The sequence below is a fragment of the Bombyx mori genome, chromosome 2, assembly GCF_030269925.1.
Source record: "Bombyx mori chromosome 2, ASM3026992v2".
Lineage (NCBI taxonomy): Eukaryota > Metazoa > Arthropoda > Insecta > Lepidoptera > Bombycidae > Bombyx > Bombyx mori.
In genome coordinates, this window is record NC_085108.1 from 1,618,987 (window position 1) to 1,645,649 (window position 26,663).

A 26,663-nucleotide genomic window follows, 5' to 3' on the forward strand; every position below is an offset into this window, starting at 1 on the left:
AAAGAATCTAACACGGGGTTTCGGCGAGAAACTCAGTGGGCTATGTCTGTGGGTTAATTTACTCGCCGAGTCCTTCGTCGCAAGCGAAGTGTTTGACGAGAACGATGACCGGTGCTTGGAGTAGATTGCCAAGTAGATTGGGAGGATCCGAAATGACGTGTTTAGGCCAACGTCGACTTTTTACCGTTTGGTCCGCAGGATCGGGAATGTAGTTACCGGCGGCCCCGATGAGAAGGTTCTCGTGTCGTGCCGCTTTTTCGAAATGGCAGTTACATCCTATCACCGACAGTGAATTATATCATCTTTTGAGTGAATCGCATCCAAAAAAGCACAAAACCCAATATTCAACATACCCCAATTTGGACATTTATATATTAACTATATAAAAAAAAACATTTTTCTACCTGCGAACAGATTTATCGGGCGGCAGGTAGTCGGAAGCTTTTGTACGAATAAACTTAAAGTTCAATTGTACTATTATTAGGCACTCCATTGACTTTTACATGCGGCTTCGTTCGCATTTATAAATAAGTGTCTTGGAAACGGTCATTACCTTAGTAGCTAAAAGAAACGCAGCACGATTCCCGAGAGATGGCAGCACGATTTTTTTTTAATCATTGAAAGATTATTGATGTTAGCGTGGTATGGACATGTGATGCGTAGAGAGAAGATGCATGTGACTAGGAGATGTATGGAAATGGTAGTGCAAGGTAGAGGGGGAAGAGGTCCACCGAAGAAGACATGGATGGAGTGTGTGAATGACGATATGAGAGAGAGAGGAGTGAGTGTTGAGATGACGGCTGATAGAAGAGAATGGAAGAGGAAAATTAGCTGTGCCGACCCCACCTAGTGGAATAAGGTGGAGAAAAAGAAGAGAAAGATTATTGATGTATAGACAATTAATTGCACTTTGATGATTGTTTCAATTTATTAAATACTATTAAATGTTATGTTCGTGTTACTTGTGTCAAGAGCGCCTACGAAGCAGACCTAACATCTTGAGAACAATTGCTTCGCGGATGAATCTACTACCAGATCGGAATCGCGACCCGCTGAGAAGATCCGGCGAGAAACTCAGCGAGCTGATGCATGGGTTAGGTTGCACGTCGACCTCTTTGTCGAGTTCGACGAGTACGGTTACCGGGGTCCCTAAGCCTGCTCCTAGTGTTAGAGCTTAGAGTTACTAAAGGTTATTGGGTTGATGGATCCGTAAGGACGTGTCTAGGGCCTCGACGGTGACTGGCTCCTGCATGATCAGGATGGCAGCACGATTGCGGTATCGTCGGAACTCGGCTAACTTCGTTCTACGACAGAGCCTAGCCGATGGAGGCGCGTAGACGCCATCACACTTACCAACCAGCCTTATTGAAGAGCGGCGCCTTCGTCCTAAAAACTGTCAATTCGTTCTCGTTTGCTAACGTCAAGAGATGATCTCTAAATTGTTCTAAGACAACAAACGCGATTGGTGTACTCAATATTTCTCTTAGCTCGATCACCCTATTCGCCCCAACGATGTCTGACGATGGTGTTAATAATTGTGGCTTCTCCGACAAGTATATAAACCATACGAGATCAGTACTTTTCTCTCGATGAGTGGGTACCTCATATTCTTTTCTGTCTTTGATAAAGTGTGTACAAAATTTAATGATCATTATTTGAGTATTTTTTACAGTGATCCGGTCCCAATTTAGGATTCCCTGTGTTATGTGTTATGTTTGAAGTCGTCGTGGCCTAAAAGATAAGACGTCCGGTGCATTCGTGTGTAGCGATGCACCGGTGTTCGAATCCCGCAGGCGGGTACCGATTTTTCTAATGAAATACGTACTCAACAAATGTTCATGATTGACTTCCACGGTGAAGGAATATCATCGTCTAATAAAATGAAGTCCCCAAAATTATAATTTGCGTAATTACTTACTGGTGGTAGGACCTCTTGTGAGTCCGCGCGGGTAGGTACCACCACCCTGCCTATTTCTGCCGTGAAGCAGTAATGCGTTTCAGGTTGAAGGGTGGGGCAGCCGTTGTAACTATACTTGAGAACTTAGAACTTATATCTCAAGGTGGGTGGCGCATTTACGTCGTAGATATCTATGAGCTCCAGTAACCACTTAACTGTGAGCTCGGCCACCAATCAAAGCAATAAAAAAAAAATTGCTGTTTAAAATTTCTCCTATCAATTGATCGGTATAGTTAAAAAATAATACGCTAATGTACGGGGAGATTTAGTTAATTCGATTCATTCGCAAATCATTTGTACGAACGAAAGATGATCGCGTGAGTGCGTTGACCCTGATGACGTAGCCATTGCTAGCTCCTATTTCGTTCTGTATGGACGTCATATAGTTTCGTTGGAAATGCTTTCTGTAAATCGAAATGATTCGTGGTGGTCTTCGTTATTTTTAAAAGGTCTTTTGTTAATGTTTTCCGTGGGATTTTACTTTAGGAAATCATTAGACGTGCCTCGTGGTTTCTGTAGCGTTAAATTTGTAATTCCGAAATTTTAAACCTTTGTTGAAATTTTCCGGAACAAATAGCTGCTTACGTCATCTTTGGTTCATCTATCTATGTATAAATCTACAGTCCACTGCTGGGTATACGCATTCCCAAGCCTCGCCACAATGAAGGGTTCTGCGCTGCCTGCACCAGCCGATTCAGACGACCTTCACGAGTTCTTCGGCCCACCTCGTGGGAGACCTACCCACGGTCTGGTCACAATCATTGATGATTGTTCAAGTTACCTCATTTACCATGATATCAAATTTCTATATATTAAACTAGGTATCTATATATTAATACGTGAAGCAAAAACTTTGTATCCCTATTTACGAAAATTGCGCGGACGGAGGACTATGAAATTTTCCACACTTATAGAGAATATAGAGAAGTTTTTTTTTAAATTAATGCATAAAATATATAATAAATCGATAAAGAAAACATTACACACACTACATACACTATTTGACGCACACACGCATGCATACTATTTATTGTCAAACTTTTGTTCTTGACGTCTGTGATCAAATTGAGAATTGATTAAATATTGTTTGTCTTTATTAATTTTTTTTTTATAGTGTAAAAAATGTAATTAAATGTAGCCTTGGCGGAATTTGTGTAAGTAAAAAGTATAAAATACGATCATAATAGTGTACAAACTTACAATTCCAATTATAGTCGAATTTCGACTACTGCGGGACCTCTAGTTTATTTTAATGCGAAATTGCATCGAGATTGAGTTACACTTACAACCATATAAAGTTTTTAAATTATAATATTAGAATAGAGTAGAATAGATTGCTAACGTAACAGGGGGAACTGGAAAGGTATTATTTCTCAAAATTCCTAAATAAAAGTAACCCAATTTTGTCATGAAGCAGTTATCCCTTCCAACTTGAGTGGGAAATTCCTTGAGTAATCTCTCCGGGCGTAGAGGCGATCCGTATGTGCAATAAAATAATAAAAATAAAGCCTTATATTACGTCAATGCGCTTTTGTCTGCAGCGTGGGAAGTCTGGTTAATAACGCTTCTTGTCTCTGACAATTATTTTTTGTAATGGCGTCAAACACTACACATCCAAAACATGGTACAAACAAATTATTGCCTTAGCGTATTACTATTATTGGATTACAGTTGACCAGGTCTTATGTGGTCACTGCTTTTGCCGATACTTTCAAATCCTGTTTTAACGCTGCCTTTTTTTTTTTTATTGCTTGGATGGGTGGACGAGCTCACAGCCCACCTGGTGTTAAGTGGTTACTGGAGCCTATATACATCTACAACGTAAATGCGCCACCCACCTTGAGATATAAGTTCTAAGGTCTCAAGTATAGTTACAACGGCTGCCCCGCCCTTCAAACCGAAACCGCATTACTGCTTCTCACTACTGAGTTATAAATATTTTATGAACAGATATGAGTAGGAGGGTTGTTTTGATAATATCCTGAAAAGCTCCCCACGCTTTTTTTTACAATAAAATCATTTTTTCTTACACTATTTTTAATTCAAATTTATTAAAATTTATTTTCAATTAACTATTATTAATTTTTTATTTTTTTAGTTGAATTTCAATTTTTTCAATATATTTTTTTAATATTGAATTGTCATCGGTCCTTAATAAGTAAACCAAATTTCGAGTTAATTGGACATTTTGAAGGGGATCAAAATCATGTTTAAAGACTCCGTTACATACTAACATACATACGGCTGAAGCTAATAAAAGCGTATTGAAAAGGGACGATATCCTCTTATCAATAGTAATGATGTTCTATTTTATTACTGGTGGTAGGACCTGTTGTGAGTCCGCGCGGGTAGGTACCACCGCCCTGCGTATTTCTGCCGTGAAGCAGTAATGCGTTTCGGTTTGAAGGGTGGGGCAGCCGTTGTAACTATACTAGACCTTACAACTTATATCTCAAGGTGGGTGGCGCATTTACGTTGTTGATGTCTATGGGCTCCAGTAACCACTTAACATCAGGTGGGCTGTGAGCTCGTCCACCCATCTAAGCAATAAAAAAAAATAAAAATAAAAGTTGGTAAGTAGGAATCTACTGCATGAAAATGTGGAATATGTGAAATATGTCGACCGCAAAACCGTATCAGAGCCACAAAGCTGGTTGGGACATGTGTTCACGCCGGATGTGGAAGCGGTCAGCAGATGCGAAACGATTTAGTTTTTGTTAACGCGTCAACGGACGCCATATTGCAATTTTTTAAATGGCGGGAATTATGGAGAGCATATTTGACAGTAACGGCTAATAGGTACAATTTTAATTTATTTTTGTTTTGTTCCGATTGTTTTCGCCCGTGAAACATAGTAATTATAAATAATCATTGTCCTGTAAATTTTACTGTGTAGCTTTGATGGCAAAAAAATCTGTTTATCTCAACGTTTTAATATTTTTTGCATTGTCGACAGACAAAGAAAACCCTGAAAATGTCTCATCCGGATGTGACGTCAGCGCCAAGTTCTCCCACCCCGGAAGCATGTCCAGAATGCGACGCAACTGCTTCTGTAACTTCAGATCTGCACAAGGTATTTATTTATTTGTCTTCACAACTATACAATTTGCAACCTATTTGAATAACTTTATAAATGAGCAGTTGCCGGATCTTCTCAGTGGGTTGCGATCGCGATTTAGTGCTAGATACTGCGAAGCACTGCTCTTGCTAGGGTTAGTGCCAGCAAATTCTTTCAGGTTGAGCCCGTGCGCACACCTACCCGTTTGGGTCTAGCTGGAATAGCCCCTAAGACTATCAGTGAAAAGGTGTAAATAGGTATGAGCAAAATTTCAAACAGTGCCACCAGTAGTATTAATAGCCACTAGTAGTATTAATGCGAACCATGAGAACAAACGAGTCCATTCGAAGGCATGCCGTAAAAGGCTCTCTTCCATCTGCCGGGAACGTGTTATGAGCTTCTTCGGACACATCATGCGGTCTCCCAGACATGAATTAGAGAAGCTCATAATTGCGGGTCGCATAGAGGGCAAGCGCGTCGTGGGTAGAACCGTGGGGCACATGGTCAGATCTAGCAAGAGAAGCACTTGGTGGTAGTCTGTACCACGTAGTCCATGCCACCTATGATAGAGCACATTGGAAGTACGTCATATGTGGTCGCGATACTCAATAGTGAGGGAACGATATAGAATATTAGAAGAAGTATTAATACCACTACTTGGCTTCGAAAGTTCGGTTGGACAGCCATTTTTTTTTTTTTTTTTTTTTTTTTTATTTTTTTTTTTCTTAGATGGATGGACGAGCTCACAGCCCACCTGGTGTTAAGTGGTTACTGGAGCCCATAGACATCTACAACGTAAATGCGCCACCCACCTCGAGATATAAGTTCTAAGATCTCAGTATAGTTACAACGGCTACCCCACCCTTCGAACCGAAACGCATTACTGCTTCACGGCGGAAATAGGCGGGGTGGTGGTACCTACCCGTGCGGACTCCCAAGAGGTCCTACCACTATTCCGATAGTTCCGAGGTCCAAGTCAAAACTAACTCACACCTCATGTGTCCTGGTGGAAAAAGTTCACAGCCGTTTCTAGGCTCTGGCAACCACTTGATGTTCTTCTGTTAAAACCCGCTTTCAGTACCAAGTGGCCTGTACTTGCAAGCCGTCATCGGCACAGTACGCTAGCGCTGACGACCCTGGCGCTCCTCCACCAGCGAAGATTGACACGCCGCCTGCCCTACCACCGAGACCTCCTACAAGCGTGCTTGCTTCCACCAGACGAACCAATGGTAAGTTAGTATTCTTTGCAGTTTTCGCGGTTTTTCTGGAAAAATTACGGTCAAATTCGCGTTTTTATTTTTACTAGAGGTCCCGCAGTAGTCGAAATTCGACTATAATTAATTGGAATTGTAAGTTTGTACACTATTATGATTGTATTTTATACTTCTATAATCACAAATTTCGCCAAGACCACACTATAAAAAATATTAACAAAAACAAACAATATTTAATCTCAATTTGACAACAGACGTCAAGAACAAAAGTTTGACAATAAATAGTATGCATGCGTGTGTGCGTCAAATACATGATATGTAGTGTGTGTAATGTTTTCTTTATTGATATAATGTATCTTTTATGCATTATTTAAAAAAAATATTAGCATTGTGCACTTCTTCTCTATATTCTCTATAAGTGTGGAAAATTTCATTCGTCCGCGCAATTTTCGTAAAAAGGGATACAAAGTTTTTGCTTCACGTATTAATATATTATATGGATTATCGCTATATTATTTTCAGCGTTTCGGATTCTTAGTTTACGTGGTCGACTGTTATCACAATGGCAACGTGAAAGCAGTTTTGGCAATGGGCAGGTTTTAACGGGAGTTAATCTGATGGATTCGCTTATACCACTATCTGTAAAACTTGGTGAAATGCTTGCGCGTAATCAAGATCGAAGTCTCCGTAAATTCCCGACTGTGCTCCAAGCAACTCGATTCCCAGCAATTTCTAGATATTCAGCGTACTTCAAAAGCTTGTTAAAAACGATAAAAATGTAGGTAATAAGGATTTTCTGGGGATGAAATGCCGTCTTCACTATGCGGTACCATAAGTTTTGTCTAGCCGATGGGGCTTAGTCGATGGTCGGTCCTGTGGGGTGGGTGCCTCGCGCGCTTTCTCGGCGCGTAGCAGCATAGTCTCCCGGGAGATATTTGAGGAGGAGTAGGACCTCGGTCTACGTCTTCTCCCCTTTCTTTTCTGGATGCACCGGAGTCAGATATAACCGGGTCTGTTACCCCCTTCGACTGGGTATCCGTAAACGGATTGCACAGCAAAAAGAAAAGGTGGTAAATCAATATCCAAAAAATATAGGATTTTTACTATTGTAATTACTTTACTCTGTGACAGAGAAGCTGAGGAGTGCGCGTTTGGGTTGGTATGGACATGTCATGAGACGAAATGAAAATGAGGTTGGTAAGAGAGTGTTAACTATGAATGTGGAAGGATATAGAGGAAGAGGTAGACCTAAGAAGAAATGGATGGATTGTGTGAAAGACGATATGGGTAAGAGGGGAGTGAGCGAAGAAATGGTATATGATAGAAGAGTATGGAAGGAGAAAACATGTTGCGCCGACCCCAGGTGACTGGGAGAAGGGCAGGAGAATTATGATACTATTGTAATTACTTTATCTATTGTTTTGACAACTGAGGTGTAAGTAGTAATTACAGCTCTATTGATGCTCCAATTGTAATTTGTTTTTGTGTAATAATTTGATTTTTGTATTTTTATACATAAACTAGCCGTACTCGTTCGCTTCGCTGGGCATTTGAAATTAACATTATTATTTATTGTCATTATTATTAGGGAGTTCAACACTCATATAAATATTAGCTCATCCATTAAGTACATGTATTTTCTACATGGATACCAAGTTTCAAGTCAATCGGCTGCACGGTTCAGTAGTTACAACGGAACATCCGTAAAAACCACTGTAGATTTATATATTAGTATAAACTAGAGGTCCCGCAGTAGTCGAAATTCGACTATAATTACTTAGAATTGTAAGTTTGTACACTAATATGATTGTATTTTATACTTCTATAATCACAAATTTCACCAAGGCTACACTATAAAAAAATATTTATAAAGACAAACAATATTTAATCTATTCTCAATTTGACCACAGACGTCAAGAACAAAAGTTTGACAATAAATAGTATGCTTGCATGTGTGCGTCAAATACATGGTATGTAGTGTGTGTAATGTTTTCTTTATTGATTTAATGTATCTTTTAGGCATTATTTTAAAAAAATATTAGCATTGTGCACTTCTTCTCTATATTCTCTATAAGTGTGGAAAATTTCATACTCCTCCGTCCGCGCAATTTTCGTAAAAAGGGATACAAAGTTTTTGCTTCACGTATTAATATATAGATTACATTATTTTTGTAGCAATTCAACGATATAAGTAATTATTTTCTAAACAACGTTCTGGCAGCCCTTAATTATTGAATTGTGAGACTAATTTATAAGTATGAGATATTCCGACGACTAATTATTTAAGGTTAATTCTCTATTGTGTTCTGATTAAATTAGTTTCCCCCAGAAATTCAGAGAAATATCATGGTAAAATATAGAAATTGACAAGAAAGCTTAAAGAGATGAACGAATTGACAAGTCCTATACGTCGATGTTAAGGAATAAATAGAAAAGAAAATCCGTATATACAAACAGCACAATACAAGATATATATCTTCCGAAATAGTTTCATTTCAAACACTTTGAATGATAAATGTCTCCTCTACACATTCTACTTACAATAGATACATATTCAGAATCGCGGTATTTTAGGCAAGACCGAGGGTGGATTGCAACAAAAAAAATCATTGCACAGCACCATTGTTACAAAACAGGTGGACAGAATCTTCTCACACACGCATTATGATGAAAAAAAAAAAAAAATTGTAGCACAATTAACATATTTTTTTTCTTGCAACATTACCTGTTATAAAGGCACAGGGGACTTTTTGGCGGGAAGTCAAACAAGGCGCGCTTTTTTAATTTCGTAATTGAATTTAAATTATTTTCATCTGATATCTAAGTTAATAACTTTAAGTTTTGACGCTCTGCGTCCCATTTAATAAAATGGGACAGCATAGTGACGGAGAAGAACATTCAGACAAAAAGAAAAGAAAATACGCTAACACCAAAGATGTAAGTAATAGTTTTGAAGAAGATAAATATAAAATCTATTTTAAAACGAACTACACTAGATTGTTCTTGGAAAACGACTCTGCAAACTATACCGTTTATGTGGAGTCAAAGGAAAAAGAAAAACTCGGAAATAAAAATCCAATAAAATTAACAAGTTTATTAAATGAGAATGTCAAAGGCATTACATGTGTTTCACGAATTAATGCATATAAAATTGGTGTGAATTTCCAAAAAGCTGCAGATGCTAATAGCTTTATCAAACTTGACAACTTTCTCAGCAAGCACAAATTCCGCGCCTTTATACCTGCTCACTTAGTAGAGAAGGTGGGTGTGATTAAATTTGTGCCTACAGACTTATCCAACGAAGACATCTATAAAAATATTAGTAGCGATGCTGAAATCATATCTATTAAGAGGTTTATGAAAAGAAATGCAGACAAGAAGTTAATGCCTATGAGCTCTGTGGCTATAACTTTTTCAACAACTACATTACCCCGTTATGTGTATCTCAACTTGTTTCGCTGCGAAGTACAGACATATATTTCACCTCTAATACAGTGCTTCAAATGTTTCAAATTTAATCATTCCGCTAAAGTATGTCGCAGTAAGCAAATGTGTTCATATTGTGCAGGAGATCATCATTACAAAGAGTGTGTGTCTGACATTTTAGTATGTATTAACTGTGGTGGGGGACATTTAGCTGTATCCCGGGACTGCCCTATAAAAAAGAAAAAAATTGAATTAAAACGGTCAGAAATTCCCAAAAACAGTACATTTGCATCAATAACAAGTAACGATAAAAACTTTCCACCTTTAAAAACTAAAGAAAAACCTATTTTAAATAACAATAGCAATTCATTTAACAAGAAAGATAATATTATAATGAACAAAGAACAGATTGCCAACAACGACATTATATTAAACGCTATTGTAAGATCACTAGTTACTTTAGCGAACTCATCTAATGATGATAATATAACAATTAATAAAATAAAGGAAATATTTTTAAAAAACCTAGTTTAGACAATGGCAAATTTTAGTTATAACAATTTACAGACTAACTTAAAATCTTTTCTAACAATTGCTCAATTTAACATTCAAAGTGTGCGTAACAAAAAACCTTTATTGATTAACTTTCTTTCTGAGTATGATATTGATATCTGTATGTTAAATGAAACATGGCTGAGAGAAAACAGTCCCTTCAATATACCTGAATACAATATTGTTCTTCAAAATGGACCCAACGGTCATGGCGGTGTAGCAATTTTATTAAAAGACACATTTAAATATCAGGTGATTTGTACACCTTACCATGAATATTTACAAACAGCTGCAGTTGTTCTAAAAACCAAGAATTCAAATTTATCCTTGTTGTGTGCATATAGTCCTCCTAGAGGTGGACGGTTTCAATACAAAACTTTAAAAACTATTATCAATAAACTGCCAAAACCAGTATTCCTGGCTGGCGACTTGAATGCACATCATGTTGCATTTGGTTGTGCTTCATCAAATTCCAGAGGTAATGATGTATTCAATCTGTTAGATGAATGTAGTCTTTGCATTCTAAATTCCGGATCTCCAACCACCGTAGGTACAGTTCATCACAACCCATCTGCAATTGACATAATGTGTGTTAGTCCAAATGTTGCACCTTTATGTGAATGGACAGTGCATAGCGATCCTATGGGGAGTTATCATTTCCCTACAATCACACATATCCAAACATCCATAGAAAAGTATGTAATAGGTGAGCCATCAGAGCGCTTCATATATAGAAAGACCAACTGGTCAACATACCATTCTGCAAGTGAAAAGTCATTTCTTAATTTAAAATTTCAATCAGACAATCCCCTAGAAACTTATAATGAATTTTGTAACATATTGAATAGAATAAAATCAGAAAATATACCTAAAATTATAAACAAGGTTCCTTATAAACGAAAAAGTCCAGCTCCCTGGTGGGACAATGACTGTCTCACAGCTGTTAACAATTCCAGATTAGCTCTAAAAAACTACAGAGTCCACCCCTCAATAGACAATTACATCCAATACAAAAGAGTTGATGCAATTAAGAAAAAGCTACTAAATGAAAAAAAGAAGAGTGGTTGGAAATTATTATGTGAGAATTTTAATAGATACACTCCTGTTACTATTATTTGGAACTACATGCGGAAATTTAAAAGGATAGGATTAAAAAATAGACCTAAGAATGATGAATGGATCACCTCTTATTTAGATAAACTAGCTCCAATATCTCCACCGGAGAAGTATATAGACATGACTAAGTTAAATGAAGTTTTTAATTCACCTGGAAATATTGAAGGCTGTTTTTTGTCAAACCCTTTTAGTATTAATGAGTTTAAAATAGCTTTAAAATCTAGAAAAGATAGTACTCCTGGTCTCGATGACATCCCTTATAAATTAATTAGTAACTTACACCCTAATGCCCAAATGACTCTATTAAAGATATATAATTTATTATGGTCCTCTCAAATGATTCCAGATTCATGGAAAACGCAGTGTGTTATTCCAATACTAAAACCTGATAAACCTGAAAATGATTACAATTCTTACAGACCAATATCACTATCATCCTGTGTAGGTAAACTATTTGAATGCATGCTCAAATTGAGATTAGAATTTTATAGTGAAAAATTTAAAATTTTACCTGAACAGCAATTTGGTTTCCGTAGAGGTAAAAGTGCAGCAGAAAACTATATGTCTCTGGTTACAGATATTAAAAATTCTTTTCACAGCCATTCATACACAGCTTGCGCTTTCCTTGATATAAGTGGTGCATTTGATAATGTCAATCCCTCTTTACTTATACAGATTCTTAGTGATATTGGTGTCCCTGGCAAAGTCTGTAAATGGATATTTAATTTTTTATATGAACGGTTAATGTATGTCAAATATAACAATATCCTACATGGACCTAGATATGTTTATAAAGGCACAATGCAAGGTGCTATAATCTCTCCTTTATTATATGGCATTTACACTTCACAGATAAACAGATATTTAGTAGACCCCTCTGTCAAATGCCTGTTGTTTGCAGATGATATTGTTGTATATAGTGTAAATAAAGAAGTTAACAATGCCATTAGAAATTTGAATAATGGATTGTCTCAAATTCAATGTTTTTACAATAGCTTAAATTTAGATATAAGTGTAAATAAAAGTGGGGCAATGTTATTCAGTAAAAAGGTTGTCAACCTAAATGAGATATCACCTATATTATACAACAATAGTCCATTGTCTTGGTTGTTACATAAAAAATTCTTGGGTGTTTGGTTAGATACAAAACTGACATTTCAAACACACATTAATAACATAATTGGAAATGCCTGCAAAGGACTAAACATTCTGCGATCTCTGGCTGGAGTTCATTGGGGTTCTGACCCTAAGGTTTTGTCTCTGTTATATAAAAGCATTGTCAGGAGTCATTTTGATTATAGTTCATTAGCTTACATGAATGCAAATCTTAGATATCTACGAAAACTTGATGTAATTCAAAACAAGGCACTAAGAATTATTACAGGAGCAATGTGCTCAACTCCAATTAATGCCATGGAATCTGAAGCATGCATTATGCCGTTAAAATTTAGGCGTCTTCAGATCGCACAGAAATTTTGTCTGAAGCTATTGGCCACTGATAATGTTTTTGTTATTGACAGGATAATACCTAAGGATCTGCCTATTGATTTTATGGGCAGTTCTAATATCAATATGAGCAGTTTTGTGTCTGATCATTTACCAGAGATGCTTCAAATTTCTCTTAGCATCAAAAATACATTCAAAAATATATACTCATCTAACCTTTTGCCTATATATGAAATCAACAATTATACCACTGTAAATATGACTGTAGAAACAGATTCCCAAAAAATCGGGTCTAAACTTGAATTTTTAGAATATATTAACAATTTACCTAACATAAATATTTATAAATTATATACAGATGGATCAAAATGTTCAGATAGAGTAGCTTCAGCATATTATGATCCACAACTGAAGAAATCTAGATGCTTCAAGCTAGATAGTCACTGCAGTATTTTTACTGCTGAATGCTACGCTATCTATACAGCACTTTTGTATATTAATAATGTAAATAGTTCTGACTTTTTAATTTTAACTGATAGCAAAAGTTCATTGTTAGCACTAGAAAGTGATCCTTTTAGATTTAATATGAACTATATTATTTATAGAATAAAAGAAATATTGGCAAATTTAAATGAAAGAGGAAAGAATGTCCAATTTAAATGGGTACCTGCTCATTGTGGTATTTTTGGCAATGAAGCTGTAGACTGTGCAGTGCGAGGTGCATGTGACGAAGACCACACTAATGTAACAAAAGTACCGTTTACTGACTTCCAGCAGAAAATATCGGAAAATGTTAAAACGCTGTGGTATGAACACTGGAGGTCTATAAGCCAAGAAAAAGGGAAATGGTATACAAAGATACAGAATACCCCGCCACATGTACCTTGGTATAACAAATTTAAAGAAGCTAATTCCAGACAATTCATTACCACCATTAATAGATTGAGATTCGGTCATTGTAGAATTCCTGCTCATTTGTTTAAACTACGTTTAGCAACGGACAAAAACTGTCAATTTTGTGTCAATGAGGTCGCTGATCTGAAACATATTGTTATGAAATGTCATAAATATAGTATAAATAGATTAATTTTAGTATCTGAGCTGGACGATGTTTCTAAGGGTGACGAGCCTTTACAAACAGGCGTAAGGATGGACTTAGAAGAAATTTTATCAAACCCGTTGAATTTTAAACCAATTTATAGATATATTGTTAACACAATAGGAAATGTTTAAAAACAAACGTTAATGTTAATACTTCAATTTGATGCTGTTTTGTTTAATAACTACTTGTGAATTTTTACGTACTTCAAGCGTGAAAATTAATTTAAGATAGGCTATAAGGTCTTGTAACCATTGGCCGTAAATAAATTAAAAAAAAAAAAAAAAAATAAAGGCACAGGTAGCTGAGATAGTCTTTTGAAAAGGACGTTAGTCTATTTTGTTATAAAGTATGAATGCATTCTTACAATATATTATTATTATAATGTAATGAAATATAGTTTAATTTGACGATTGTTTTTTTTATAGAACTTTTTTTTTATTGCTTAGATGCTTGGACGAGCTCACAGCTCACTTGGTGTTCAGTGGTTACTAAAGCCCATAGACATCTACAACGTAAATGCTGCCACCCACCTTGAGATAAGGTCTCAGAATAGATACAACGGCGGCCCCACCCTACAAACCGAAACGCATTACTGCTTCACGGCAGAAGTAGGCAGGATGGCAGTACCTACCCGCGCGGACTCACAAGACTTCCTTCCACCAGTAAGAAACTAGTGCTCTTACAGACGTAATTACAGTGACTATTTTTGTATTTTTGAAAACAGAGGATTTAGCCTCCATTAAATAGAATTTGAATCTCGATGCTGGCTATAATTCCACTTAAGACGCCATTGCTATTATAAGTTGAGGAGATATTGTTCGAAGGTTAAATTTTTAATAATATAACCAAGTAATAACTTAGGGATCGTAAAACTCCGTACCACAAAATAGCTTAGCGTACCATACCATTGCTGTGATTTCGGGTCGTGATTTTGCGATTATTTGGGCGACTGCAAAAACTAACAAAAAACAATATGGTGTATTCACGTAAGATTTTAAGATTCAAAATCCAATGGATTTTGGTAATTCCCTAAAGACCTTTCATACCTGGGCAGCGTCGTTGGATTCTGCGCGTAACCATTGTCAAACGACATAACCTTATACCAAACTAAGCGTAGTAATAACTCCGTGGCAATAATATTAGTGATTAGACAAATACAAATAATTGTTTGTCGTTGTTAATTAATTAGAAATGTGAAAATGTGACGAAAATAAAATTACGAGTAGTTCTTTAAAATGTGATTTCTATTGTGGTGTCTCAGAAAACGAGGGAAATATACCGATCTTAATTCGAGAATGTTGTGATGAAAATTATAAAATTGTGAATTAAAAAATAAAAGAGGAATTGATTTTTTACTATCTTAAAACAAGCAAAGGAATTGCGTGTGTGACTTTCCAATTGAATATTTCTGTTTGCGAAGGATTTTTTCGATTTTCGAAGAGGTCATTGTTCCTTAGTCGTCGTAGGGTGGAAATATCGATTTTACGAAAATGGCGCGTTCTTTGAATGTTACCGCGTCTTGTTTCTCTAAATCTAATTCAGTCCAACAGTGATTTGATAATAAATTGATGTATAAACTCTTGAAACTTATTTATATCTGTTTATCTTTGTGATACAATAGTTTTTTGAAAGTTTTTGAATGGACCTTTTTATGCACTGTCGTATATGTCGAGCATTAGTGAGTTCATTGAGAGATGCGAGCGTGTGGTATAATGCAAGTGGTCCAGTATCAGGTGTCCGGTCCGCAGCCGACCCTCGCGGCCGAGGTCCCGCATCACTATGTACCGCCGCCATCTTATTTCGGTAATGACAGCTGTCAATTTTGACGTTTGTCAAATATTTAGTTTAACTTTTACTTATAGGTTAACGATTTCGAAACAAAGTTATTATTTCTGCCACGATGTGTTTATGTATTCAAGATTTGTGATTATTGGGTTGGATTTGACGGCAGATCCCATAGAGAATGTTGTATGTAACCTACCTTCAGGTGGAAGTCCCAATATTATCGTATAACGGCTGTTGCATTCATTAAATAGGGAGGCATGACTAAAAAGTAGATCTGACTTTATTTGTCATAGGACGTCTTGTGAGCCCGCACGGGTAGGTACCACCACCCCGCCTATATCTGCCGCGAAACTAGTACTCATGTTTCAAGGTGATTGACGGCATTAACACTGTCGATATCTATGGGCTCTGTAACTAACTCTAGGTCAACCTTTCCCAAAGTGGGCGATAACGCCTCCTTGTGGGCCTTGTAGGCCTAAAGGGGGGCGGTAAGAGACCCAGAAAAAAATGGGGGCGTTGTGTGGAGGCTTGGTAGGCGATTTGTAATTTCATCTAGGAGGACTCTTAGATACCGACTGAGTTCTCGTTATAGTGGTTTTTAAGTGGGTTAAAAAAAGGGGGGCGCGAAAATATAATTTATTCTCAAAGTGGGTAGTAGACAAAATAAGTTTGGGAACCCCTGCTCTAGGTGGACCGTGAACCCATCTAAGCAATAAACAAATCTGATAGGGTAGATTAGCGGCTATAGCAATTAATTAAAACGTAAATAATACTTGAAAAACATTGTGTTTACTTGTATATGAGAAAATATATTACAGAATGACACCGCACATCAAAAGTAAAAAAAAACATAATTCAAATTCAAATGTAGTGCATCATAGACAATTATACGTGGACAGCATCACGATCTTCCAACAAAATCTTGGATTCGTTTTCTTAATTCCAGCATCAGTGGGATGCAACAATGAAGCAAGTGGTCGTCGTAGAAAGTACGCCTGGTGGTGCGTCGGCTGCGGCGCCTTGGCAGCGGCTCTCGGAGGCCTGTTGGCTGCCCAGCATATCCTACTGAGGGCCTATACAGCATCACCGCAGCATCTGGAGACGGTGCCGGCGGCTGTACCGGCGGCCATGGTGAGTTTCGGCGTTGGATACCTCGCACCGGTTTTTGCTGTAGATGCGCAGAATTACGGTCTGATGCTCGGCAGTACCGGAGCTCAGGTAGATACTGGTGATAGGACCTCTTGTGAGTCCGCGCGGGTAGGTGCCACCGCCCTGCCTATTTCTGCCGTGAAGCAGTAATGCGTTTCGGTTTGAAGGGTGGGGCAGCCGTTGTAACTATACTTGAGACCTTTAGAATTTGTATCTCAAGGTGGGTGGCGCGTAAACGTTGTAGATGTCTATGGGCTCCAGTAACCACTTAACACCAGGTGGGCTGTGAGCTCGTCCACCCATCTAAGCAAATAAAAAAAACCCCTTTCCCTTTGTACCCTCACAAATAGGCAGCGCGCTGCAATATTTACAGAATTTAAGTTAGTTGAGGATTTCTTTATTGCTACTGAATCCCGTTGAGCATACGGCCTGTTTCATTTTGGGGTTTAAATTTTGAAATCTCCCGCCAACTTGCCCGGTACCCGCGCATTCTACTGAGCGCGACACTAGCGCCACGCGTTGCCACAGTTTGTGCAACCTTTATGAAAAAGTCAGTCTTGAAATCATTAGCACTTGGTGGTAAAATCGTATTTCTTTAAAACTTCAAGTATCAATAATACTGAGCTATCGTACACTGCCTACCTGTGTGCTTAGTGCGAGTTCCTTAAAGTTCTCGATAGCGTAAAAGTTAGCCAATTTTGTATGCATTTGGAACAGCGCCCCTAGCGGCAAACGTGCGCTAACGATTCCATTCTATACAAATATGAGTTAACTTTTACGCTTTTTTTTTATTGCTTAGAGAGGTGGACGAGCTTACGGTCCACCTGGTGTTAAGTGGTTACCGGAAACCATAGACATCTACAACGTAAATGTCGCCAGGCACCTCGAGACATGAGTTCTAAGGTCTTACTTTTTACAGTACAACGGCTGCCCCGTCCTTCAAACTGAAACGCATTACTGCTTCACGGCAGAAATAGGCAGAGCGGTGGTACCTACCCGCGCGGACTTACAAGACGTCCTACCACCACTACTATGGAGAACGTTAAAAACTCGCACCAAGCACACTGATGGTTACTGGTTGCCGTTGTTCACGGATCAGAGGTGCCAGGGGCAAAGCCAAACTCCTGCCTGCCTTACTCGACTTTGGAATATGTGATGCGATTGTCATGACCTTCCTGACCTCCACGGTCTATCAGTCTACAGGATTGAAGAGTGCTCAACGGTAGAAAGCTGTTAGGCTTTGCCCTGGATGCTCTAATCATCATCATTATTATCCTGCCCTTCTCTCAGTCACCTGGGGTCGGCGCGACATGTTTTCTCCTTCCGTACTCTTCTATCATATACCATTTCTTCGCTCACTCCCCTCTTACCCATATCGTCTTTCACGCAATCCATCCATTTCTTCTTAGGTCTCTTCCCCTCTAATGTATACAGTAATAGCTCATTGAGATATGCCGTGATTTCCTCAGCCTAAGAAATCGGTATTGTTAGCTTTTTTTATTGCTTAGATGGGTGGACGAGCTCATAGCCCACCTGGTGTTAAGTGGTTACTGGAGCCCATAGACATCCACAATGTAAATGCGCCACCCACCCCGAGACAAGTTCTAAGGTCTCAAGTATAGTTACAACGGCTGCCCCCACCCTTCAAACCGAAACGCATTACTGCTTCACGGTAGAAATAGGTAAGGGAGGTGGTACCTACCCTCACGGACTCACAAGAGGTCCTACCACTAGTAATTACGCAAATTAAAATTTTGCGGGTTTGATTTTTACTACACGATGTTATTCCTTCACCGTGGAAGTCAATCGTGAACATTTGTTGAGTATGTATTTCATAGAAAAATTGGTACCCGCCTGCGGGATTCGAACACCGGTGCATCGCTCAACACGAATGCACCGGACGTCTTATCCGTTAGGCCACGACGACTTCAGACTCTCGGCTCCTCTATATCCGGTCAAGTTTAAGGGTGTAAGCTTTTCCGCAGTTGGTGTTGACCGGCGTGTGCATCATGAGCCTCGCGCGACGGAGGAACCGTTACAGCTACATGGTAAGAAAAGTATGTTCAAATTGTATGTTTTTTTTTTTGAAGTTTACTCCTTAAGAATCGATTTACATATATAGGCCCGGGGTATGAAAATTATGGGGACCAAAATCGTACTAGAGAGTATAGCATGTCACACGAAATGCGTTATGCGCCTGATTGGCTCCTGATTGGCGCGCGCACGCATCACCTGATTCTTGCGCGCAGGTCCGCACTCAGGTAGCCGTGGCAGGATGATGCCACAGATTTTTTAACGTCAAAGAATTTAATAAGTATTTATTAACAGTTAATAAATTATTTATGAAATGCAATTTATCAAATGTATAATTAATAGAATAAAAATCTACCGTGCATAATCTAAGTATCATCAAAAATGCATTCATTTATACCCGTATTCCCTTATCTATTTATTTATTTTATAATCGTTCTTGAGGAGTAAACTCCAGTCGTGCGTCGGAGCGGACACACACACTTTTTTTTTTTTAGTTTCCATATTTTATGTCTAAGTAAATTAAGACTTTGAAAACAAAAAGTGGCCATTTTAATAGTAAACGGATTGAGGGAGTTCATATAGAGTCCCTTCTTTATTTCGCCGTAAAGTCGTATTTTTTTTTTTTTTTTTTTTTTTTTTTTTTTTTTTTTTTTTTTTTTTTTTTTTTTTTTTTTTTATTGCTTAGATGTGTGGACGAGCTCACAGCGCACCTGATGTTAAGTGGTTACTGGAGCCCATAGACATCTACAACGTAAATGCGCCACACACCTTGAGATATAGTTCTAAGGTCTCAGTATAGTCACAACGGCTGCCCCACCCTTCAAACCGAAACGCATTACTGCTTCACGGCAGAAATAGGCGGGGCGGTGGTACCTACCCGTGCGGACTCATAAGAGATCCTACCACCAGTAATTACGCAAATTATAATTTTGCGGGTTTCATTTTTATTACACGATGTTATTCCTTCACCGTGGAAGTCAATCGTGAACACCTGCTGAGTACGTATTTCATTAGAAAAATTGGTACCCGCCTGCGGGATTCGAACACCGGTGCATCGCTTCAACACGAATGCATCGGACGTCTTATCCGTTAGGCCACGACGACTACAAAACTACTACTTTTATGTAATTAACACCACAGTTAGAGCAATATAAATTTTATTGTTGTAGCGGCATAAACAATTCTAAGTAATTACATTATATTAGTTATTTAACACATTATAAATTATTTTTACGATTTAAATATTTGGCGGTAAAAAGGTCCCGTGTCACAGACTATATTCTTTTTCCCACCTCTCGTGCGTTCCGGTTTACGCATCATAAAAAGGTGCGTTCTTAAACGCCACAGGATTAAAGTTTAAATCGATCATATATACTTAAATCACACTTAAATTATATCGTCGCCGTCCAAACCAAAATCTGCTATGTGCAAAAACTCTTATTTTGAATTAACGAGTAAAAACATTTTCATATAAAATTTTATATGAAGGTAGGTGGTGAATTTTTAAAAACTTACATTTTTAAAGAATTTTTAAATGAAAGCTATAGATAAATATTAAAGCTATAGATAGACACATAACAGTTTTTTTATACAGTAGATAGGGCTGTGAACTATACGAAAAGGTCAAAACGTCAAAATCTCAAAAAGTGCACATAACAGATTTTGGTTTGACAACGACGATATGGTGCTGGCTTTCATATCTGTAACATAAAGTCTACTAAAAAAACTAAAGTCACTGACCAATTTGATATCTCAATATTTACTGGTGGTAGGACCTCTTGTGAGTCCGCACTTGTAAGTACCACCACTCCGCCTATTTCTGCCGTGAAGCAGTAATGCGTTTTGGTTTGAAGGGCGGGGCAGCCTTTGTAACTATACTGAGACCTTAGAACTTATATCTCAAGGTGGGTGGCGCATTTACGTGTAGATTTCTATGGGCTCCAGTAACCACTTAACACCAGGTGGGCTGTGAGCTCGCCCAACCATCTTCCTTCAAGCCCTTTAAACCGAAATGCTTCACGGCAGAAATAGGCAGGGTGGTGGTACCTACCTGTGCGGACTCACAAGAGGTCCTACTACCAGTAATCTACAACAATCTCCTTCCAAATAGCTGTGTTGTTCTCAGATCAAAGTTGTGGGCGCTTGCTGTCTGGTCTGCGCCTTAACTTGCGTCCTGGTGACGATAACGACAACTGTAATACATATGAACAAGTAAGATTGATTTTAATAACTTAATACCTAGTAATAATGAAGTTTTAGATATTTGACAACAGATATCCGTTTTGAAGTCGTCGTGGCCTAAAGGATAAGACGTCCGGTGCATTCGTATCAAGCGATGCACCAGTGTTCGAATCCCGCAGACGGGTACCAATTTTTCTAATGAAATACGTACTCAACAAATGTTCACGACTGCCTTCCACGGTGAAGGAATAACATCGTGTAATAAAAATCAAACCCGCAAAATTATAATTTGCGTAATCACTGGTGGTAGGACCTCTTGGGAGTCCGCTCGGGTAGGTACCACCACCCCGCCTATTTCCGCCGTGAAGCAGTAATGCGTTTCGGTTCGAAGGGTGGGGTAGCCGTTGTAACTATACTTGAGACCTTAGAACTTATATCTCGAGGTGGGTGGCGCATTTACGTTGTAGATGTCTATGGGCTCCAGTAACCACTTAACATCAGGTGGGCTGTGAGCTCGTCCATCCATCTAAGCAATAAAAATAAAAAAAAGATGGCGTTGCTTATACCGGCATAATCCTTCTCGAACGTTCTCGATAGTACTAGTCGTTTTGACATCCGTTTCTGCTCTTTAACGACAGATGGCGTTACTAGTACCGGCATAAAACTATGTTGTACATACACGTCATTACGGATCCTCCCGACACACTAACGGTGCTTTTAGGTACCACAAGCACCGGTCACCGTCCTCGTCGAACCGGGCGAAGGACGAAGGGCTCGATGAGTGAATTAACCCATAGACACAGCCCACTGAGATTCTTGCCGGATCTTCTCAGTGGGTCGCGTTTCAGATCCGGTGGTATATTCTGCGAAGCACTGCTCTTGCTAGGGTTCGTATTAGTAACGTCGTCAGGTTTGAGCCCCGTGAGCTCACCTACTAGTTAAGGTTACGCTGTAATAGCCTCTCAAGGCTATCAGTTTAGGTAGATTTTAATTGTATAATACCTGTGTGAATTAAAGAGAAGAGACTCAAATGTTCTTCATCACAGATTGCAGACGCTGAAGTCTTGCGAGTATACCAAGCTGACCCGTACCTGCACTTGTTATTCGATGCTACCAGGCACCCAGCACAGCGGCAGCGAAGATGACGGTAACCATCCACTTTAATACAGAGAAGATTTAGTTTAAAAAATAAATAATAGTCTAAAAAAAAACTAACAAAATACGCTTTTATAGAAAATCCAGTTAAAAAATAGAAAATAAATTGAAAGGGTGCATGGTATCAGTAGTTATAAATATTTTATGAAAAGATATGAGTAGAAGGGTTGTTTGGATAATATCCTGAAAAGCACCTCACGCTTTTTTACAATAAAATATTTTTTTCTTACACTATTTTTAATTCAAATTTATTAAAATTTATATTCTATTATATATTTATTATTTATTTTTCATTTTTAAATTGAATTACAATTTTTTCAGTTTTTTTTATTTCAATTTTTATTATTATTTTTAATTGTCATCGGTCCTTAATAAGTATACCAAATTTCGAGTTAATCCGACGTTTTGAAGGGGGTCAAAATCATGTTCAAAGATTCCTTTACATGCTAACATACAGACGTCTGAAGCTAATAAAAGCGTATTAAAAACCTCATAGCATAGTTGTCAATTTGTGGTTACTGGAGTCCATAGACATCATGTCAATATCACCATCTTTGAGACATGAGGTATCAGAGGGATATCACCAGTATCCTTGCCTGACCAACTGAAGCCTTGTACTCAACTTATTGGAGTCCGCAGAGATCATGTCAATGTCACTATCTTTGAGACATGAGGTCTCAGAGGAATATCACTAGTATCCTTGCCTGACTAACTGAAGCTTTGTACTCAACGAGTCTCTGGGCCAGGGGTGCGCTGCGTCTTCGAAGGCGTCACGGACTGCGGCGTGGTCCACGGCGCGCTGTACTGGTGCTTGAGAGGAGTCTTCGCCCTCTCAGTCAGCGCTGTGCTCGTCTGCATCTTCAGCTGCATGCTGGCTTATCAACTGCTGAGGTAAGTAGGAGACCGCCGAAAGACTGACGTCTCCTGGCCTAGAGGGTGAAGAGACGAACGGTCCAGACATGTCTTGTTCTCTAGGTCAGCGTTTCCCAAACTTTTTCGTGCCATGCCCCACTGTAACATTTTTAAAATTTTTATGACCCCAAAATATATAATATAATAAATATATAATATTTTTTAATTGATATTTTCACATTAAGAAACATAAAAAGATTCCACTATGAAATTGTTATCAGAACACACTTACACAGTAAGTAATATTTCAAAACACATTAAAAAACTGATATTCAAATTCAAAATAATTTTAATACAGATCTTCGATATTAATTTTTTTATTGCTTAGATGGGTGGATGAGCTCACAGCCCACCTGGTGTTAAGTGGTTACTGGAGCCCATAGGCGTCTACAACGTAAATGCGCCACCCACCTTGAGATATAAGTTCTAAGATCTCAGTATAGTTACAACGGCTGCTCCGCCCTTCAAACCGAAACGCATTACTGCTTCACGGCAGAAATAGGCAGGGTGGTGGTATCTACCCGCGCGAACTCACAAGAAGTCCAGTAAACTTGACCTAAAGGGTGAAGAAACGAACAGTCCAGACATGTCTTGTCGGATCCTCTAGGTCAGTGTTTCCCAACCTTTTTGGTGCCATGCCCCACTGTAACATTCCTAAAATTTTTATGCCCCCATACATAATTTTCAACATTAAAAAAATTGATTTGTTCAATTTAGAAACATAAATACACAGTAAGTAATATTTGAAGACATATAATAAAATTTAAATTCAATTCAAATTCCAGTGTTAGTAACGATCTCGGTTTGAACCCCGTGAGCTCACCTACATGCTAGGGTGAAGCTGAAATAGCCTCTCAAGGCTATCAGCATAGTTAGGGGAAAAAAAGAGTGCATAGGGTTAAATAAGTATTATTTTTTCGTAAGTTTTTCCCGAATCACCAGCGCATTCTCAGATAGAATCAATAAGTCGACATTAGCAGTTTTCATTCATAATTTTAATTCGTTAATTTTACATTAAAATTGGGTGTAGTTACATATGAAGCGGACTTGATATTTTGCAGAAATATGAATCAACTTTACCGATATTGTGTTTGCACGCGGAACTTATACAAATATTATAAACGCTACAAACACTAATAGCTTTTAACATAATCAACCCAAATCCATTGCGAATTGTTCGTCAATTCAAAATCTTCAATTGCCTGGTCAAAGATTTCAAAGCGAACTGCTGTACTCTGCTTCGGTTTTCCAGCATCTTTATCGAGTGCTTTAGGTCTGCCACCTCAGCTTTGACCCTCACGTAGTCCATGACATCGGGCACTTCGAAAGCTGACCTCAATTTCCTCACCCCCTCCAGCTTATCCTCCAGCTTATCCGCTTCGTCTTCTATTACATTCTTCTCTCTATCTAATACCGCGGCTTGCTGCTGCTTCGTTCTGATCGTTCTCAACACGTTGGCTAGGTATGTGTTCTGCTGCATCAGAGCCTTCTTGTGGACGGCCAGATTCAAATTGGCGTCGCCCGTCATCTTCTTAAGTTCGCCAAGCTGCTGAATCTTCTGTTCGATAACGCTAATGCATTCTCCGTTTTCGATCTTCAGTTTGTCAAAATCGACGGGTCTTAGATTCTGGCTGAGCTCCTCTTTGACTTGGATCTGTCCTTTTAATTTGCTGTAGTGAGTGTTCAGGGTGCTGGTCCGGAGCCGCAGCTTCCCGATCTGGCTGTCGGTCGCTTTGACCCACTCAGTCATGAATCGTATCCAAATTTCAGCGGGGATCCTTTGGGCTATACTGTCCCAGCCTTCGACGATAACCTGCTTGTCGAATAGCTCGTATGATTTCACGATATCATTGACCCTTAGGCCTATCTCTTCTAATTGAGCTTTTAATAAAGCGTGTTGCTTAGCGGCCTTGCTCCGGACTTTCTCGAGATTCCGTATCACGATCTCCATTTCGGTGGAAACTAATTCCGATCTCTCTAACACGTTGACTCGTGGTCCCGTGCCGAAGATGACCGTCCCTCCGACCCTGGCAGATGAGTCTATTCGCCTGGTCGAAACTTTCGAAGGGCTGGTGAGCATCCTGGATGGGCTAGCTAGGGACTCGAACCCGAATTTGGAAGTTTGCGATTTGACGAAACTGCCCACGTTCATCGAGGAGTAGCTCTGAAATTTGCTCGCGTATTCGATGGCCTGTTGGATGCCCTGCAGCAGGGAAGGGTCCAGCCTCGTCAGGACCCTTTCGAGTACGTCGTTTTCGAGTTGCAACGCCTTGAGGTTCTGTTTCAATTCGCCGACCAGCTTTATCAGCTCCGTGTCGCTGAGTTCGTCGTAGTGGCTGCCCGATGTGGCGCTGATGCTACTCCTGTGGACTCCTTGAGACATTTTTACCTTGGAACGTGGCGAGGTAAGGTGTTGCGATTTTTTTTAGTCGCGACACGCAAATGTCAAGCTACTGTTCAAACTGTAACGGTTGCTATGGTAACTGTTGTCATGGTTTTGAATGTTGGTAGTGAGCAGACGGTCAGCCCGATTGATTTAATAAATAATAGTTAAAAAAAACTAACAAAATACGCTTTTATAGAAAATCCAACTAAAAAAAAAATGTGTGCGTGTACTAGTGTACACACGTAAGAAGTGAAACTTCTTTATGGCCTTATTTTTCGAAAAATGATCTACATGCAACTTTCTAGAAATTGGTTAAATAAAGTTAAATTAGATAAAGTTTAAACAAAAGGATTTTATTATCATAGACATGAATACAAAAAAGTTAAATTAGATAAAGTTTAAACAAAAGGATTTTATTATCATAGACATGAATACAAAAAAGATGGCGCGTAACGGAAAAATGTGACGCGTAACCGAAAAATGTGACGGTAAATTTTTTTCCAACGCCGATAAAGAAGTTTCACTTCAAAAAAAAATTAATAAAAAAGCGTGGGTTGCTTTTCAGGATATTATCAAAATAACCCTTCTACTCATATGTGTTCATAAAATATTTATAACGACTGATACCATGCACCCCACGCTTTTTTTTACAATTAAATCATTTTATCTTACACTATTTTTAATTAAAAATTATTAAAATTTATTTTCTATTTTTTAGTTGGATTTTCAATAAAAGCGTATTTTATTAATTTTTTTCAACTATTATTTATTTTTCATTTTTTAGTTGAATTTCAATTTTTTCAATTTTTTTTTTGAATGTTGAATTGTTATCGGTCCTTAATAAGTATATCAAATTTCGAGTTAATATATGACGTTCGCAAACAGAACAATGGGGTTTGAAGTTGTAATGGTGGTCTGGTAACTAGTGGTCCCCCAGTAGTTGAAATTAGACTATAATTAATTGAAATTATAAGTTTGAACATTATTATCGTTTTGTTGTGAAAGATTGGTGGTAGGATCTCTTGTGAGGCCGCGCGGGCAGGTACCACCACCCTGCCTATTTCTGCCGTGAAGCAGTAACGCGTTTCGGTTTGAAGGGCGGGGCAGCCGTTGTAACTACATATACTGAAACCTTAGAACTTATATCTCAAGGTGGGTGGCGCGTTATGTTGTAGATGTCTATGGGCTCC

At 38.5% G+C, this 26,663-nt stretch overlaps 2 protein-coding genes and 1 long non-coding RNA gene across 5 annotated transcripts in view; 1 reads left to right on the top strand and 2 right to left on the bottom strand.

Annotated features, from left to right (window-relative positions):
* LOC101744603 (uncharacterized) overlaps nucleotides 1-26,663 on the top strand; it is a 64,076-nt gene that overhangs the window by 18,286 nt on the left and 19,127 nt on the right. The window contains exons 2-8 of one of the 2 annotated variants that reach the window (XM_038015320.2): nucleotides 4,914-5,030; nucleotides 6,094-6,244; nucleotides 16,603-16,787; nucleotides 18,791-18,862; nucleotides 20,965-21,050; nucleotides 22,067-22,167; nucleotides 22,922-23,066. In XM_038015320.2, the coding sequence (XP_037871248.1) occupies nucleotides 4,932-5,030; nucleotides 6,094-6,244; nucleotides 16,603-16,787; nucleotides 18,791-18,862; nucleotides 20,965-21,050; nucleotides 22,067-22,167; nucleotides 22,922-23,066 (839 nt within the window). In that variant the 5' untranslated portion in view covers nucleotides 4,914-4,931. The remainder of the gene's footprint in view (nucleotides 1-4,913; nucleotides 5,031-6,093; nucleotides 6,245-16,602; nucleotides 16,788-18,790; nucleotides 18,863-20,964; nucleotides 21,051-22,066; nucleotides 22,168-22,921; nucleotides 23,067-26,663) is intronic. The other variant, XM_038015322.2, reaches the window with a different exon arrangement.
* Nucleotides 9,309-14,137, bottom strand: LOC134200482 (uncharacterized). 2 transcript variants are annotated; one of them, XR_009975442.1, is made up of 4 exons: nucleotides 13,437-14,137; nucleotides 11,835-12,030; nucleotides 10,478-10,778; nucleotides 9,309-9,884 (listed from the first exon to the last, which is right to left on the bottom strand). It is a non-coding gene; the product is annotated as an uncharacterized LOC134200482 (long non-coding RNA). The 2 variants fall into 2 exon arrangements; XR_009975443.1 differs by having other exon boundaries at nucleotides 9,309-10,778; nucleotides 13,437-14,129.
* LOC101738971 (coiled-coil domain-containing protein 113) lies at nucleotides 24,061-25,566 on the bottom strand. Its single transcript, XM_004924929.4, has one exon. It carries the CDS (start codon nucleotides 25,468-25,470, stop codon nucleotides 24,268-24,270), a length of 1,203 nt encoding a protein of 400 aa, XP_004924986.1. The 5' UTR covers nucleotides 25,471-25,566; the 3' UTR covers nucleotides 24,061-24,267.

Excerpts from the sequence above, each read along its gene's own strand:
- LOC101738971 (XM_004924929.4), bottom strand. The coding sequence starts at position 25,470 with ATGTCTCAAGGAGTCCACAGGAGTAGCATCAGCGCCACATCGGGCAGC.